Genomic DNA, 15,182 nt, shown 5'->3' on the forward strand with positions numbered 1-15,182 from the left:
TAAAAACCCAAGTACAGATCATGCACATTTTTAGCAGTATTTAGAATTTCCCGCTTGCTCAGATACCCTATGTGTAAGTCTGATTTTTTTAAAAAATGCGAGGCAACAACAGTCTTTTTGTTTGCGTGGAACCTGCCTGAGGATTCATGGGAACGTGTTTTCCTGTCTGCCAATTACAACATAGCACCGCAGAAAACACGATCAGAGAAGACAGGACTTTCTTGTGAGGAAGACCAACATACGTGCAGCTCAGGCCAACATTGCCTGACTGTTTAATGCAAGAGAGTTTTAGCATAGCATTGGAAAGGAAGCAGAGAAGGTGATGAAATGGGACAGATAAGAAAAGCAGCTTTCAACCAGTTTTAAAAAAAAATGGTAAGTGAAAACAGAATATGCAGTCAGAAAATAATAGAAAGTTCTTAACTGCTCTAAATACATTGCTGAGATGGAGAAGTTATAATTCCTCAGGCAAACCCAGGGGAACTGTTCAGCATCCTGGCCTCGATGTGGAGGACTGTGACAGGAAATCTTGTGACATAAATGTGACCACACAGACCTACACATAAGGATCCAAGTGAGAGCTTACTATTGCACTGAACACTTTGCAGTCAACACAGAGCTGTCCTGTACCCTTCTAAGCTCCTGGAACAGTTTTTAAAAATGGGACCCAAAAGTATATTCTCAGAAGTGTCAAATTTGAGTTTTGTTTTTCAAGTTTTTCTCCATATTTATATTTGAAATGCTGAAAATATCCTAAAATTGGATTACAGTGATATTTGCAGAATTCCATCAACATGATAAAAATATTGAACTGGGCACTTTATATAGGTGGAAATTACAGCAGGTTAAACATATTATAATAAAACTACTGGAGTTTACTTTACCAATTTTAAAGAAGAAAATAATGAAATATTACCTTTGTATTTTAACTTACTGTCACATTAGGGTCTACTTATGAATGTGAGGGTCTCCGTTGTATTTTAAGGAATGTCCTACATGGGTGGTGGTGAATCTATAGCACACTTGCTAATTTGTTTTTCTTTTAAGATAAAAAATGTTAATAGATGAGTTGCTTTTTCTAAATTGAAATGTCCGGATTGAAGTTAAATTGCAGTGTTGGTGCTTTGTGATAAATAAGGGGGTTTTTGGTCACAGTTAAGCCACTTGTCTCTAAAAGATTTGTCATCCTTTTAGGACTAAAAAGTCTTAGTTTTTGTTTTTTGTTGTTTTGCTTTGTTTTAAAGAGATCATTTACCTTTTTCCTAACACATATAGATAAAAGCTAAGAAATAAAAATTACAGATAGAGTAGGATGTAAATATTATAAGACATTGGCTTTTATTTGCCCCTACAGCAATGGGAACAATTTGGTTTACAATTAAAACTTCATTTGACAATGCATGATTTTGAAGTTATTATTGATCAGCTTCTCCATCTCCGACTGTAACGCGTTCCCATGCAGACTGTCCAGCTGAAACTCATCTGCCTCTCCATCAAGATTCTATTTGCAATATCTAAAAACATCACAAAAATTTTAAAATAAATCTGAATCTTATTCCATTTTAATGGCAACACAAACTTACATTTTTTAAGTTTTATCTGTGACTGAGAAAATTAGAAGAGACTCAAGAAAATGTGTTCAAGCATGAATCTGGGGGCAAGCTGGAAGGATAATCCTTTGCACAAAGCAGAATTCTTTTATTTCATAAATTGTGAAATAGTTACTGAAACCCCAGAAATACACTTTGCACATCAAGAAATTAAAAATAAGCAAGTAGCTAAAGCCAGGGGAGCAGAACCATTGAATCATAGAGGGGCTGGCTGGCAGGCTGCAGAATAGAATGTAAGTGTTTCCAACAGCTCGCCTGAGAAGATGCCAAGGGACCAGCCTGAGAACCAGGAACGAGATGGAGATGGTGCGCAGCTTGGAGCACCCCACGGTGACTGCTCCTGCCAAATGTACAGCAGGGACGGTCACAGCAGCTTAGCTGTGTTTTAGGACCTAATAGAGGCATAAACCACAACTGCTGCTGTTGGCAGTTGACAAAGGAAACCAAATTGCATTTCTAATTGGAAAGAGAAAATGTGGACACAGAGACCGACCAACCAGATCTCACTGGGAAAAACAGCAATGAACAGGTTCTGCGGCCAAGGTAAGCCTGGCTCTGCGTATTTCACTGGATATTGAACAATTACCTTCGGATTGAATAAGAAGACACGAATGAGGTGTGCACCACGATTTTTTTTCCTTCCTGCTTGAAGATAAATAATGAGACCAATTTGTGGCAGTTTGAACTCATCAGAATTCAAACATCTATTTGTGTGCATAGATTCAGAATTGCTGGTTTTGTCCAGTTCATGTTCTTTCTGCAGAATGGGTACTTCTGAATGGTATGAGATGGTAGTTTATAAAGGATTTTAAATGATGTTCTACACCTTTCTTTCAACAAGTGATTTCATGGGCCTTTTCTTCTAGTTATGAAAATAATATGGAATGTCATGAAATGTAAGATGTTTAGAACAAGAAAGACAGCATATATTTTCTGTACTTTTACATCAAAAGAATATTTTGACCATCAGGACATTTATATGTATATTTTTGTAAACAAATGGATCAAAGTGTATGTACAGTTTTACATCACAAAAGTTTAACATCCAAATAAGAGCATAATATCTTTAAGAAATCGTCAATATCATAATTTTTAAGATGAATTTTGGAGAGGATGGAGGAATAAAAGTGATCAAATGTGACATATATATCAATCCTCCAATTTGAATGTAATCACTATGTATCACAAATCTATACCAATAAAACATACTACAAAAATCATTAGTATTTGTGTATCCCAAAAATGAAAGGGATGAGAAGGAAATTTTGAAAACAGTGCCTTTTACAGTTGCTTCAAGAAAAATAAAGTACCTAGGATTAATCAAATCAAGAAAAGACCACTATCATGAAAACTGTACTACTCTGAAGAGGAGATAGAAGAGAACATCAGAAAATGAAAAGACACACGTGCTCCTGGATAGGTAGACTTAGTATTGTGAAAATGGTTAAACTGTCAAAAGTGTTACACCAAGACAATGCATTTCCAATCAAAATACCAACAGCATTCTTTACAGATCTAGAGGAAAAAACTCTAAAATTCACTAGAAGAGACTTCAAATAGCAAAAATAATGTTGGATGAAAAGAGAAAATCATCCGACATAACAATATCAAACTTTAAGCTATACTACAAAGCAGTAGTGATAAAAGCAACATGGTACTGAATTAAAACCAGACATGTGGATCAATGGAACAGAATTGAGAATACAAGAATCTCCTCAGTGTATTCAACTATTTGATCTTGACAAAGGGAACAAAAACATAGGTTGGAGAAAAGATAGGCTATTCACCAAGTGGTACTGGGAAAACTGGTTATCTGTTTGCAGAATGAAGAAAGATCTTTATCTCTCACAATATACCAAGTTAAAATCAAAATGGATCAAAGATCTAGACATTAAGCCTGAAACATTAAATAAACCTTATGTAAGATAAGGTAGGTAAAACTCTAGAAATAGAAAAGGATATTTTTTTGTACCAGGGATCAAACTCACAACCTTATATTTGCCAAGCAGGCACATATGCACCAAGTTAAACCTCCAGCTGAGGAAAAGATTTTCTAAACAGAATGTCAGTTGTACAAGATATAACTGCAAGAATCAACAAATGCGATTATATCAGACTAAGAAGCTTCTGTATAGCGAAAGAATCAATCAGTAGAATAAAAAAACAATCTACAGAATGGGAAAAATTTGTCCAGCTACTCCTCATACAAAGGACTAATATCTAGAATATACAAAGAATTAAAAAATTAAAGCATACAAATTAAAGGCCCACTCAAGAAATGGGCTAGAGAGATGGACATGTTACAGAGAAAAAAATACAGTCAATAAATATATATAAAAAATTCAACATCTCTGGCCATTGGAGAAATGTAAATTAAAACAATACTAAGAATACTAGTTAGCTATAAAGGATGACAAATTTGAGGCATTTGTGGGGAAATGGATGCAGCTGGAAAACATAACATTGAGTGAAATAAATCAGAAACACAAGTTAAATCCTATATGGTATCTCTCATTTGAGTGAGCAAAGCACACGCAAAGAAGATGATGCAGGATGGCTAGGAAAGTACACGGGGATGCGTCTCATCTAACAGGGACGTGGTCCAAGGGGAAGGGGAAGGGAGAAGAGAGGAGGAGGAAATGGGAGGAATAAAGACGGCCTCACACAGGCTCCTGACAACTCCAGTCAGTGTAAACATTATACGCTGTAGCATAAGCCAAGACAAACAACATCAACAAATACAAAATGGTGAAAGAGGAATCAGAGCGGGAGAGGGAAGGGGAGAGATGGGGAAGGGGATTAGAGAAAATAAAATAAGCTGTAATGCATGTAAGCACTCCCAAAGATGATGATAAACTGCATGAACTGAAAACCTGTACTAATAAAATAAAATAAAATAAAATAAAATAAAATAAAATAAAATAAAAATTTTAAAAACTGATTATAATTTTTAAAAAATAGTTTTAAGATTTAAAATATTTTAATGTATTTAATGCATCATAATATAAGTTTTTCATCATATATCAGTTTTCTTTTCTTTTTTTGCATTGAATGTTCCTGAATAAGCTTAGATCCTATATGGTATTTCTGTAAGTTTGAATAACTTTCTAATCTGCTGTTCTGAATTTTTCCTTCAATTAGTTTCCTGAGTTAAATTACTAGAGCAAATTATAAGACCATTCCTAGAGTAACAATTGTCAAATTATTTTTCAAAGTATTTTAGTAGCTTATGTCTTATTTGATAATATATAGATGCTGAATGTATATGAGGTAATTTTATTTTCTTCTACATTTCATCTGTTCATCTTTTTTTTTTTTTATTGGTACCAAGGATGGAATTCACGACCACACACTTGCAAGGCAGGCACTTATGCCACTGAACTAAACCCCCGGCCTCCATCTGTTCATCTTTTAATAGCATAGTTTTGTAGGTTTAGAATTAATTTATTATTGATTTATCACTATGATTTGCATCACATGACCCATCGTATAATAATTATTTTAAAACTCTAAACCCCATTTTAATTCAAAAATTCCATAAATGTACCCTATGTTTTAACAGTAATGTCAACAGTTTGGTGACTGAATTCTTAATGTTAATTCATCACTAACTTTGCTATCTATCTGATGGTTTTTCCTTTATACAAGGAAATAGCATTTGTAATTGATATTATTTCTCCAACTTGGACTACATAGAAGGTGTTTATTCAGTTTTCATGCAAATATTTGGCTGACTCTATGGTTATTTTTCCCAAAGCTCTGAATCACAATTCCATTATTTTCCAGCATGGGGTGCAGAGAATAAGTCTCCAACCAACTCATGCTTTATGCCTTTGTGGGAAAATTGCTTGCTGAATATTTTAAGGATAAACAGAATTCTTGATAATTAAACAGTTAATATTTTTATTAAACAATTCTAAACTTAACATATAATACTGCAGATTTATAATATTTTATGCACTATAACATTACACACTCTGAAAGTTGTGTTTTTGAAGATTTAAAAATAGTGCTCTTGCTTAGAAATCAATGAAAAAATCAGGATATAAAATTGTGTCTATAAAGTCTCGGTTTTATGTAAGGTAATGGAAGTAGATAATCCATGTGAATTAGGCAACCTAATATTTAGCATAAATAATAAGTGTTGATTTTTTCATTACTTTTCTGATACTTAATGACTTGACCTACAAACTCAGCCTGCCTCTTAATCTCAGGCAGTTTATCATATTTATTTCATGCTTTTCCAGCTTTTAGGTAGAACTTTCAAACTTTATTCTACTTTCTAAATTTTTACTTCACTTTACAATATGCAATGGATGAATTTCTACCGTTACCCCACATCACACTAGATTCCGTACGTTTCACACTAGACCTATAGTTTCAGAATGGGCACACAAAGCCAGATACTCTTATGAAAGAAACCAGGAAAACAGAATTCCAAAGAAACCCCAGACATGGCAGGAAGTGGTCCTTCCTAGTCAAGCTGTGGTGGTCTGGATTTCACATGGACCAGGGACAAGGTCTCATACTCATGGGAGCATATGAGGGGCTCTTCTGCAGAGTCGTAAGAAGGGGAGAAATAGATCCCCCCAACTTCGCTCCATTCAGGTATCACAAAGGCCAACAAATGGTTTGACTGTTACATTTTTTCTTGTATTTGGTGAACATTATGTGAAGTCTGAAAAATGATTCACTAATTTTCTGGCATTTGGTGCCACATTATTCATCATTCCTCCATTTCACTGAACTCCCTTTTTGTGCCTCTTAGAATATTTTCATGATTATGTCAGTGGCATGATGAATGAAAACATGTAAGTCACCACTGTCCTATCTCAGCCTGAATTCTCAAGATTCCTTTCTACAACATACGAAAGAGAATCCCAGAAGTTTCACAAGCCCCCATACTGCAAATTATTATGAATGTATACTACAATTTTTTATGAATGTAGAAAATAGTCAAGTTACTTATTTTTCCAGTTAAGTGATGCCATGACTATTCAGGCTAGCAAAGGAAGCTGTGGATGGTGAACAGACCTCGTGAGCCTTGGCTGTCAAAGCGAGACCTGAGCCTGATCAAAGATAATGTTAACCTTGCCAGCACCAACCCCAGCACAGGTCCAGCAGGAAATCCCATGGGCCAGCTCGTCCTGCTGCTTACTTAACTGTTGCACCCAATAATGCTGAACCTTTTAGAGCTTGCCAGTGATGACACGTAGCCTCCTGCAGCCTGAGTCCCACAGGTGTGCCACCTCAGCCAGATACCACGTTCTACACTCTCTGTTAGCTATGTTGCAGCCATACTAAATACCTGCTCAACAAAGTGCTGTGATAGTCCTTTCTCTTCTTGGAGTACTTTTCTTTAGGCATCTACTTTTTTCCTTGGATTACTGTGGTGGTTTAACTAATGGGCAACTTGTAAAACCCAGCTGAGCTGAATAAGCATGGTTCTGTGTGTAGAAGACCCATCTGAAGATCGTACCAATAACATAAAAAGGACAACTGAGTGGGGGGAAACTTGTCACACTGGTTTGTCTGATATGAACTCAGCTGTTCTCCTCGTCAGAGGAGCTTGGGACCTCGTGTCACTGAGGATGGCTGTGGCTCCCTTCAGGAGAGCTCTGGTCCTCACCTTGAGTGTTGCTTCCTGGTCCCAGGGCAGCTCCCTCGGCCTGCTGGCACAGATCTTTCATCCCACGGTGCAGACTTTCTAGCTTCCACTGCTGATCTTCAGGCCTTCCCAACACAGATCTTTGACTCAGGCTTAACATGAGACATTGCTATGAGCTCTGGGTCTTCAGCTGGACTCCTGTAGGACATTGCTCTGGGGGACCCAGGCCCTCAGCAGGAAGCTGTGGGTCTCTAGTGTGTGGACAGGTCTCCCACACTCTCATATCTGACTATCATAAAACAATCCTATAAATTCGTATTCTGTATTAAATCTTTTCCCTCATTAACCATGACTACAACAAGTACTTACTTTCCATTTTAAATATCTATCTTAATCATCTCCTGAACCCTTAAGATGGAACTGTACCATCTTCTTTCAAGCTACCACGAAGCATGTAGCCCAAGGCCCTTTTATCCACTGTCTTACTGTGTTGCTATTAGTTTCTCACTTTTATGTATTTCCCTATTACATTATGAAGTAGACTCCAGTATTTATTATTTTGATTTGTACCTAAAAAGAGTTCTTTATTAAAAATAACTCATAAAAAAGGAGTAAATAAATGCATGAATTAAAAAAGGGAGTTAATAAATAGATGAATGGATGAAGTAATTAACCTCTTTGAGCCCGTTTTCTCACCTGAGAAACAAAACTAATACAATCCCAAATATTTGCTTTGATAATCAAATGAATTAACACACAAATTGTGAGTTAAGTGCCTGACCCACAGGAACAGCCATTCACTACTCCTTCATTCTTAGGAAAAAAGATGTACACTCTGCTCTTTGTCTTCTCTTTGAACCATCTACTAAAACTGGCAGAGTCAGTCAATAAGTCCTGTTAGCAGGGAATGTACTATGGTGACATTTGCACAATGGTGATTCACCCAAGGTTTGTACCTGTTAAGAGCTTAAAGAGTAGCCTGCAGTAGGAATTAGATAAGCTGAAAAGAATGAAGGACAATAGGAAACCTAATGTTTCAATGAGGTTATATTTTAGTTTCTTTAAGTCTGTATACATGCACGTATATTAGAGACCCTGTGTTTCTCTGGGATCAATAAGATATGAAAAAATGACTTTCATTCCTCTTGATAAAGAACACTGCGCTTCCAAAGAAAAAACAAAAGCACACTGTTCAATGCTTTACATTAAATTTCCTTTCTTACCACATAATTGTTGAATGATAGGTAGCTCCTGCATTATTCGTAAGAATAAATAATAAGATAATAATTAAATAATTACCATTAATGACTTATCATTAATATATTAGTATGTGGCTGATTTATCATGAAGAGAAACTAATGCAAGGTACTAGGACACTTCAATAAATAATAAAATAGAAAACTGCATATCATGTCTCAGTTAATTACAGATATGTCTCTCACTTGGAAAACTCAAGGAAAAAAATGTGCGTACCAAGCGCAGAAGTAGTTCAAAGCTAATAGGTGCATTACAAACAAAGCCCTCTCAAGTCTCTTTGCATTCAAGTTTGTTTACTCTTAGAAAAACTTGATTTCCTGTGTCTGAGGAGCATACGCTTATAAAAAAAGATGAAAAGGCTTCTATATAGCACTCCAGCAAAGGGATGCTAACAAAGTGTTAACGAATCAGAAACATATGGATTATACTTCACTTCAAATAAAAATGATTTTAGAGTTAAGGGGGAAAGTACTTAGCAAAATACAATAGGTCTTTGTCAGTGTCAAAATCCAAACATTTGAAGTATTGCAGAGAACTCCTAGTTATTCTGTATTTGGTTGTTACTTATCATTTTTATTTTATAGAAGTCCATCTCTCTGCAGCCAGGTGACCTTTCAAAAGCCTAACAACATATAAGCAACTTATAAACAAACATCCTAGAAATTCAGAGATAAAAAGAGAAACGTGTATCAGTCAGTTACATCAACAGAACATTCTCCCCTGCTTCTACTTCGAGGACTTAAAAAGCAGTGAGAGAAATGTCCATCGTCGCTGCAGATGACTTTTAAAAATCATCACATTGACTCGTATTTTATAAATAAACTCTAGTTAAGATTCAGAACTTTCCAAATTAATTGGATCACTGCCAATCTCTTCATTACAAATGTGTTAGAATGCACAGGACATTTGCAGTCTGCATTTCCATAGGACTCTTTAAAAGACAACTGCCCCAACGATGGTATAGATTGGGAAGTTCTGCCAGTGCAAAAAAGGAACCAACAGAGTACACAGAATTCACAATACATGGTAATTACTAAACAAAACCTCCTTCAAGACCATGGAGGCATGTTCCAGATTATGTTCACTAAGATATGTTCTTTATTAAACGAATTGACGTAGTTCAGTATCTGACACTTGGTATCCAAAGCGTCTCAGTCAATTTGAAGATGGCATCCCACAAGGCAAGTCTGTGAGGAGGAAATTCCCCTGGAGCCACACCCTGGGAACTCAGATGCTCATTAGTTCTGAGTTAGGTCTCTGCTTCCGCTTGCTGCCATCAAGGCAACTGGCCACCTTATCCTTGAACCTGCAAGAGCCAGGGTCCCCTGTTTTGCAGGCGGTCACCACCCCCTCATCTGCTACCTGGGCTTCAGTCTGACTCCCAGGTTTCTGCCTCCACGTGCTTCCACATCCCATTTCTAAATTCAGATCTGGCTCCGTGGCTTGGTATTTATTCCCACCTACTTTCAAGTCCTCATCAAGTTTCAGAAGTGCTCTCAGCCTCTACCCAGGCTTCTGCCTAAGAGCTGGCTGAGAAATACCGATGTGTTAAACAACTCAGGACTGGGGCAGCAGCGAATTGTGTAGTTACAAGACTCTGCACATAATTTACACAGTATGAAACAACCTTTAATTATGAAAGATGGAACTATGCATTAAGTAGAGATAAAATATTAGAGCTTTAAAATAAACGATTTATAGAATTCAATGCAAAGACATCTAGGATTCTTAGCTGAATAAGGTACTTCATTTTATTAAAACTTTCCATGGTTTCCTATGGTCACTCCCACTGGGTAATGTCTAGTTCTCAGTCTACCCTGCCTGGATGGTCTCCATGCCTCTGACCCTTGCTGAAGCTAAAATAAATGGTTTTCAGTTTCCAAATATCCTTTAGTATTCCATGTTACTATGCCCCTACTTTTAATCTCTTTTTACAAGGAAAATGTCATCACGCCAAACCTCCATCGCCACACTTGCATGTTATCTGCTTGGTTACCAGCTTTCCCTGCCTTCACAACCCACATCAAACATTTTCCCCAGCCGTGTCCACCTTCCCCAAGTGGACATGAACACTAGTCCTATGAAAACACTGGAGCCCTACTGATATAATCTGCAATTTTCTGTAGAGATAACAATGCTTAGATTGATCACTGAAGATGGGGTCAGTTTCTCATATTTTTTATTATAAATTATATATGGCTTTCTCAATAAAATTTCATCAGGAAAGAACTGAATATGTCCAACAATCGTATTCACTATAACAGTACATAAAATAATAACAACTTAATAAACAGTTCTTTCTCAGGGCATACACTCTTCCATTGTATTAAAATTGTTCTAACAGAAAATAAAAATAATAATTCACACTAATTGCATACGGTTGTTCATGGATAATATGGATACTGGACAAACAAATATTTTAGATTTTATTCTTTCCCATTTTGCTCTTGAACGGATCTATGAATTTACACACCATTCTCCCCTGATGCACGAGGGGCTCCACCCCTCCATCTCCATCTAATAGCCTGCTATTTTTATGAGCTTGAATAGCCCTTTTTAAAGTGGTAGTTTCTTTAAGAAAATAATTACAATGTAAATTAGTCTTCAATAAATAGTGAGGCACATTTTAGAATTAAATGCCTAGGTACTGAAGATTTGCTTCCTGATATATTTAAAACCATTATATAAGTGGAACCATAGTCATTCAATCTATGTACCTAGAAATATCATTCTTTCTGTTGCTAATGAAGGTCCTACGGCACAAATTTATTAAAGGTATACGTTTGCATGGGATAATAATTGGGTCGATAATATTAAATTCATAGGCTCATTATTTAATTGCAAGGGCAGATTATGAATACAGCTTCTAAAATGTATTTTAATGAAAAACACTACATCCTGACCTAATCATATCAACCTTATGCTATCTAATTAAGGATGCAAAAAATCATTAGAGTTGCAAAATATTAGTTCCAGCTCCATCAGGCTGCGAGCTGCCCCTTCATGAATATATATTTTTTTTACTCCATGATAAATAGTTAATGAGGTAAAAATGACAAAATTTGCATGTAGGCAAATTAGTTTAATAGAATGATGTCTTTTCTGACTACTGAAAGTGACCTTTTCGTTATCAAAAAGTGGCTGAAAAAACTTGAAAATTATCATCTGGCTGCTTTGTACAAGTGAAAAATTATACGTATGAACAATATAAAAATTATAAAATGCAATAATCCTAAATTCTCATCATACTGCAAATGTGCTCTATGCTTTTTCATTCATCAAGTTAACAAAATGAAATTAAGCATATTATAAAGTGTCCATTTATGGGACAATTTTTATTCCAGACCATGAAAATGAGAAGCGTGTGCTTAGTAGCTAGTGCTATGGCAAACATCTAGATCAAATGTTTAGAGCACCAGAACCCTAGATTACTTAGCTGAAGCACTTTTATGTTAAAATGTTTATTTCACTCAGTTTGGCATTTTAGAACACAGATGATTGTTTTTAATTAAACTGGCACTATATCTTGAGACCAGTACATCAATTATTAATAGGGCAACCTTGCTTCTCCTTTGAAATAAACTAAACAAGCAAACATGACAGCATAAGAAGAATAACATACAAAAAATAGCCAGAAGAAGAACTTCATAGTGCAAATTTTCAGGGCATGGAGCGACATGAAAAAGAAGTAAAATGTCTATTCATTGTAGTTTGAAAGGGTGTGTGTAGTTCTAACAACCATAATCCAATAATAAGAAATACAGGTGCCCTCCGAATTTTCAAGTGATTTGGATAAACCTCTTTATGCTTTCCATTTTCTGACAGAGACTAAGTCTACACTGGTCATGAAGGAACAAGCAGTCATTTATACTGATAAATGTGCTTCTATCAACAGTACAAATGCATTTAAGCCAAAAATATAAAATATCTAATGCTTTTAAGTCTTTCATTTCAATTACATTTAATCAAAGTGTCTTTTCTTTGATCCATTTGAAGGTATACACAGAAAAATGGACACAAGGTCTGAAGTCACTTCAGGAGTCCAGCTCTTGCCCATCGTGAATCAGTTAAATCATTTTATAAACAAAGTATAAATGTTTTATCCCAAGAATTAAATAACTACAATCTCTCTCAATTTTCTTTATAGCAATTAAGTATTCTTTCTTTCTCTCTCTCTTTCTCTCTCTGTCTCTCTCTCTGTCTCTCTCTCTGTCTCTCTCTCTCTCTCTCTCTCTCTCTCTCCTGCCTCCCCCCATTCTTGAAACAGAACTAATACATATGCAAATAATTCTGTTTGTTTCTTTTTAGGTTCAACTCATATCACTGAGGTATTCAACTTTGCATTGCATACAAATGTCTAAACTTTCATGTTATAAAATCTAATAATTAAATAAAACACACACCACCTACCCCAGGCATGTGAAATTGTCTTAGATAGGAAGTACTCTTTTCTCTCATTAATTTCAGCAATTCAGGACTTGTACTAATCTTCCTCTTAATCAAGGATTTTTCAAGATGAAGAAACTAGAATGAATATATGTTCAGATAAAACTCCTTTTGCTTCAAATCTAGAATTGTAGTCTTGGAAATGAAGGCTGTCCTGAAACACTAACTGCGAAGTAAACCCAACTGAAAATGCACATACCTAGTATATTGATAATGAACTCATAGAATTTTTTAAGAAGTTTCTATCAGGCAGGAAATTGAATGAGGCGCATACTATGTGAAATGAGGTACACATGTGTGTGAGGAGCATATAAGATGCAGTTATATGGACAGATTAAGTGCTGTGTGTTCAGTTTCCTAACCATTCATGTACATATTCTTTTATGTATCAACAAACAGCAGGTAGACTGTACTATAGAGACTGCCAAAAATTGAATACGTAAAGAGTTAGAAGTCACGCTATTTCCACAAAGAGATCTCACTCTAAAAGAGAGACACATGAACAGGTAATTATCAAATTGTGTGCTAACGCTAGAAAAGTCTACTGGAACAGGAAGTGTTGACAAAGAGGAAATGGTCCTCCCTGGCTTGGCCCCATAGAGAAGCCTCTTGAGCTAAGCCTTGAAGAGGGATACGGAGGGCAAAGAGGAGGGAAGGATGGGGACACAGGAAAGGTGACCACAAATGCAGGAGAGATTCGTTTCAAAATGCAATCACCCAGCTGTGGGAATGCTGGCTTTTGCTTTCTGAGTGAGACAGAGCTATTGCTGGGTTTGTGATAGAGGAAGGCAGGGTCACGATTCCATGCTAGGAATGTCCCTGCGGAGGGAGGAAAGCATGAATTCATAGACTATGAGGTGAGACCACTGATACGCGGCTGAATATCGCAGGCCTGGATGTACGCAGTAGCTAAAGGATTAGGGAAAGACTAGTGGTAATGGGGTAAATTCAATGGGACTAGGTGATCAGATAAAGCCTAGGAGACAAGGGCGAATCTACAAAAACTCAAGTTTTTCTGAGTCAGAGTGGATGAAAACACTGTGCCCAGAGAGTATACGAGTGTAAGTGCCAGGATTTCCTCACACAGTGAAATGCATGTGTCAGTTAAACAATGTGCGTGAAATTGACCTTGTCTGGATAAGAGTGGCTGGTTGGCATCTTTGGGCAACCACGTGGAGACACCAAGTTAAGCTACTGGGTTAGTCAGTATGGGACTCAAAAGGGAGATGCAGCCTTCAGGTACACAGCCAAGAACCTTCATCTTGCAGAAGACAATTTTAAGGTGCTTAACAAAAGAGTGTGTAGTGTAGGAAGAGGAATAAACCAAGTATGGAATCTTGGAAGGCTCTGCTGTAGAAAAGGCCGGTGGAGGAAGTGGCCTCCCCGAGAAGAAGACTGTAAAGATGAGAGGTGGAAATCAGGAGCTGGGTGATCAAGGGCATTGAAGAGGATGCAGGCAAGAGCTTTCCCTGCTGCCTGTTCACCAGGACTACTGAGAAGCCTTTTCCTCCAGTGAGGAAAGCCCGCATCCTTTACAGCTCTTGTGCACTTTTACCTTACACAAATGCCCACGCTATTAAATATTTCTCCCCGAAAACAGTTGTGCGAAACTGCAAGAACCACCCAATCTACTTTCCTCAATTTGATTAATAAAAGCAGTATAAAGCCAAGTTGCAAGATTTTTAAACTAGTAGCACATACAGTAGTAAACAGCTTCAAGAACAACATCAGAAAATGCAGCCGCTGGCTGAAATGCTGGCAGAGTAAATTTCTTTGGTACACTCAAAAAAACAAACAAACAAACAAAAAACCAGCTTCAAACCACTCACCTTCCTTCTCTCACCACTGATTCCTCTCCACTGCTCAGATCTTTTCACTATGTAACTCAGCTCCTGGTTGGAAATCTCCAAATCATATGGCATGAAGAACTTGGTCTCTTCACTATGGATGCGTTGAAATGCATCTGATATCCAAGAGTCATTGTGAAGCCTAAGAATACAATTGTCTGTTACTGTTTTTATTTTCCCCAAATCTTTATTCTTTCCTCCAAAGTCTTAATTTATATTTCTAGAAACTTCTGTTTATTTAGTTCCTTTTAATCACCAAATAACTTTGGAAAAACAGAAATGGGAAGCTAATGATTAGTTTTTCATTACATATATATATATATATATATATATATATATATATATATTATCAGCTTCTATTTATTTAGTACTTTTTCTCCATTCCTAATAAAAATGGGTAAACAGACTTGGTAA

At 36.5% G+C, this 15,182-nt stretch overlaps 1 protein-coding gene across 1 annotated transcript in view; it reads right to left on the reverse strand.

The window, feature by feature from the left end:
• Positions 1-15,182, reverse strand: part of LOC101787516 (uncharacterized) — a 275,776-nt gene that overhangs the window by 54,471 nt on the left and 206,123 nt on the right. The window contains exon 31 of the mRNA XM_063259710.1: positions 14,751-14,910. Coding sequence (XP_063115780.1) covers positions 14,751-14,910 — 160 coding nt within the window. The remainder of the gene's footprint in view (positions 1-14,750; positions 14,911-15,182) is intronic.

The sequence above is a fragment of the Cavia porcellus genome, unplaced genomic scaffold (genome assembly GCF_034190915.1).
Source record: "Cavia porcellus strain 051 isolate PalLab524CR breed Dunkin Hartley unplaced genomic scaffold, mCavPor4.1 scaffold_13, whole genome shotgun sequence".
NCBI classification, from domain to species: domain Eukaryota; kingdom Metazoa; phylum Chordata; class Mammalia; order Rodentia; family Caviidae; genus Cavia; species Cavia porcellus.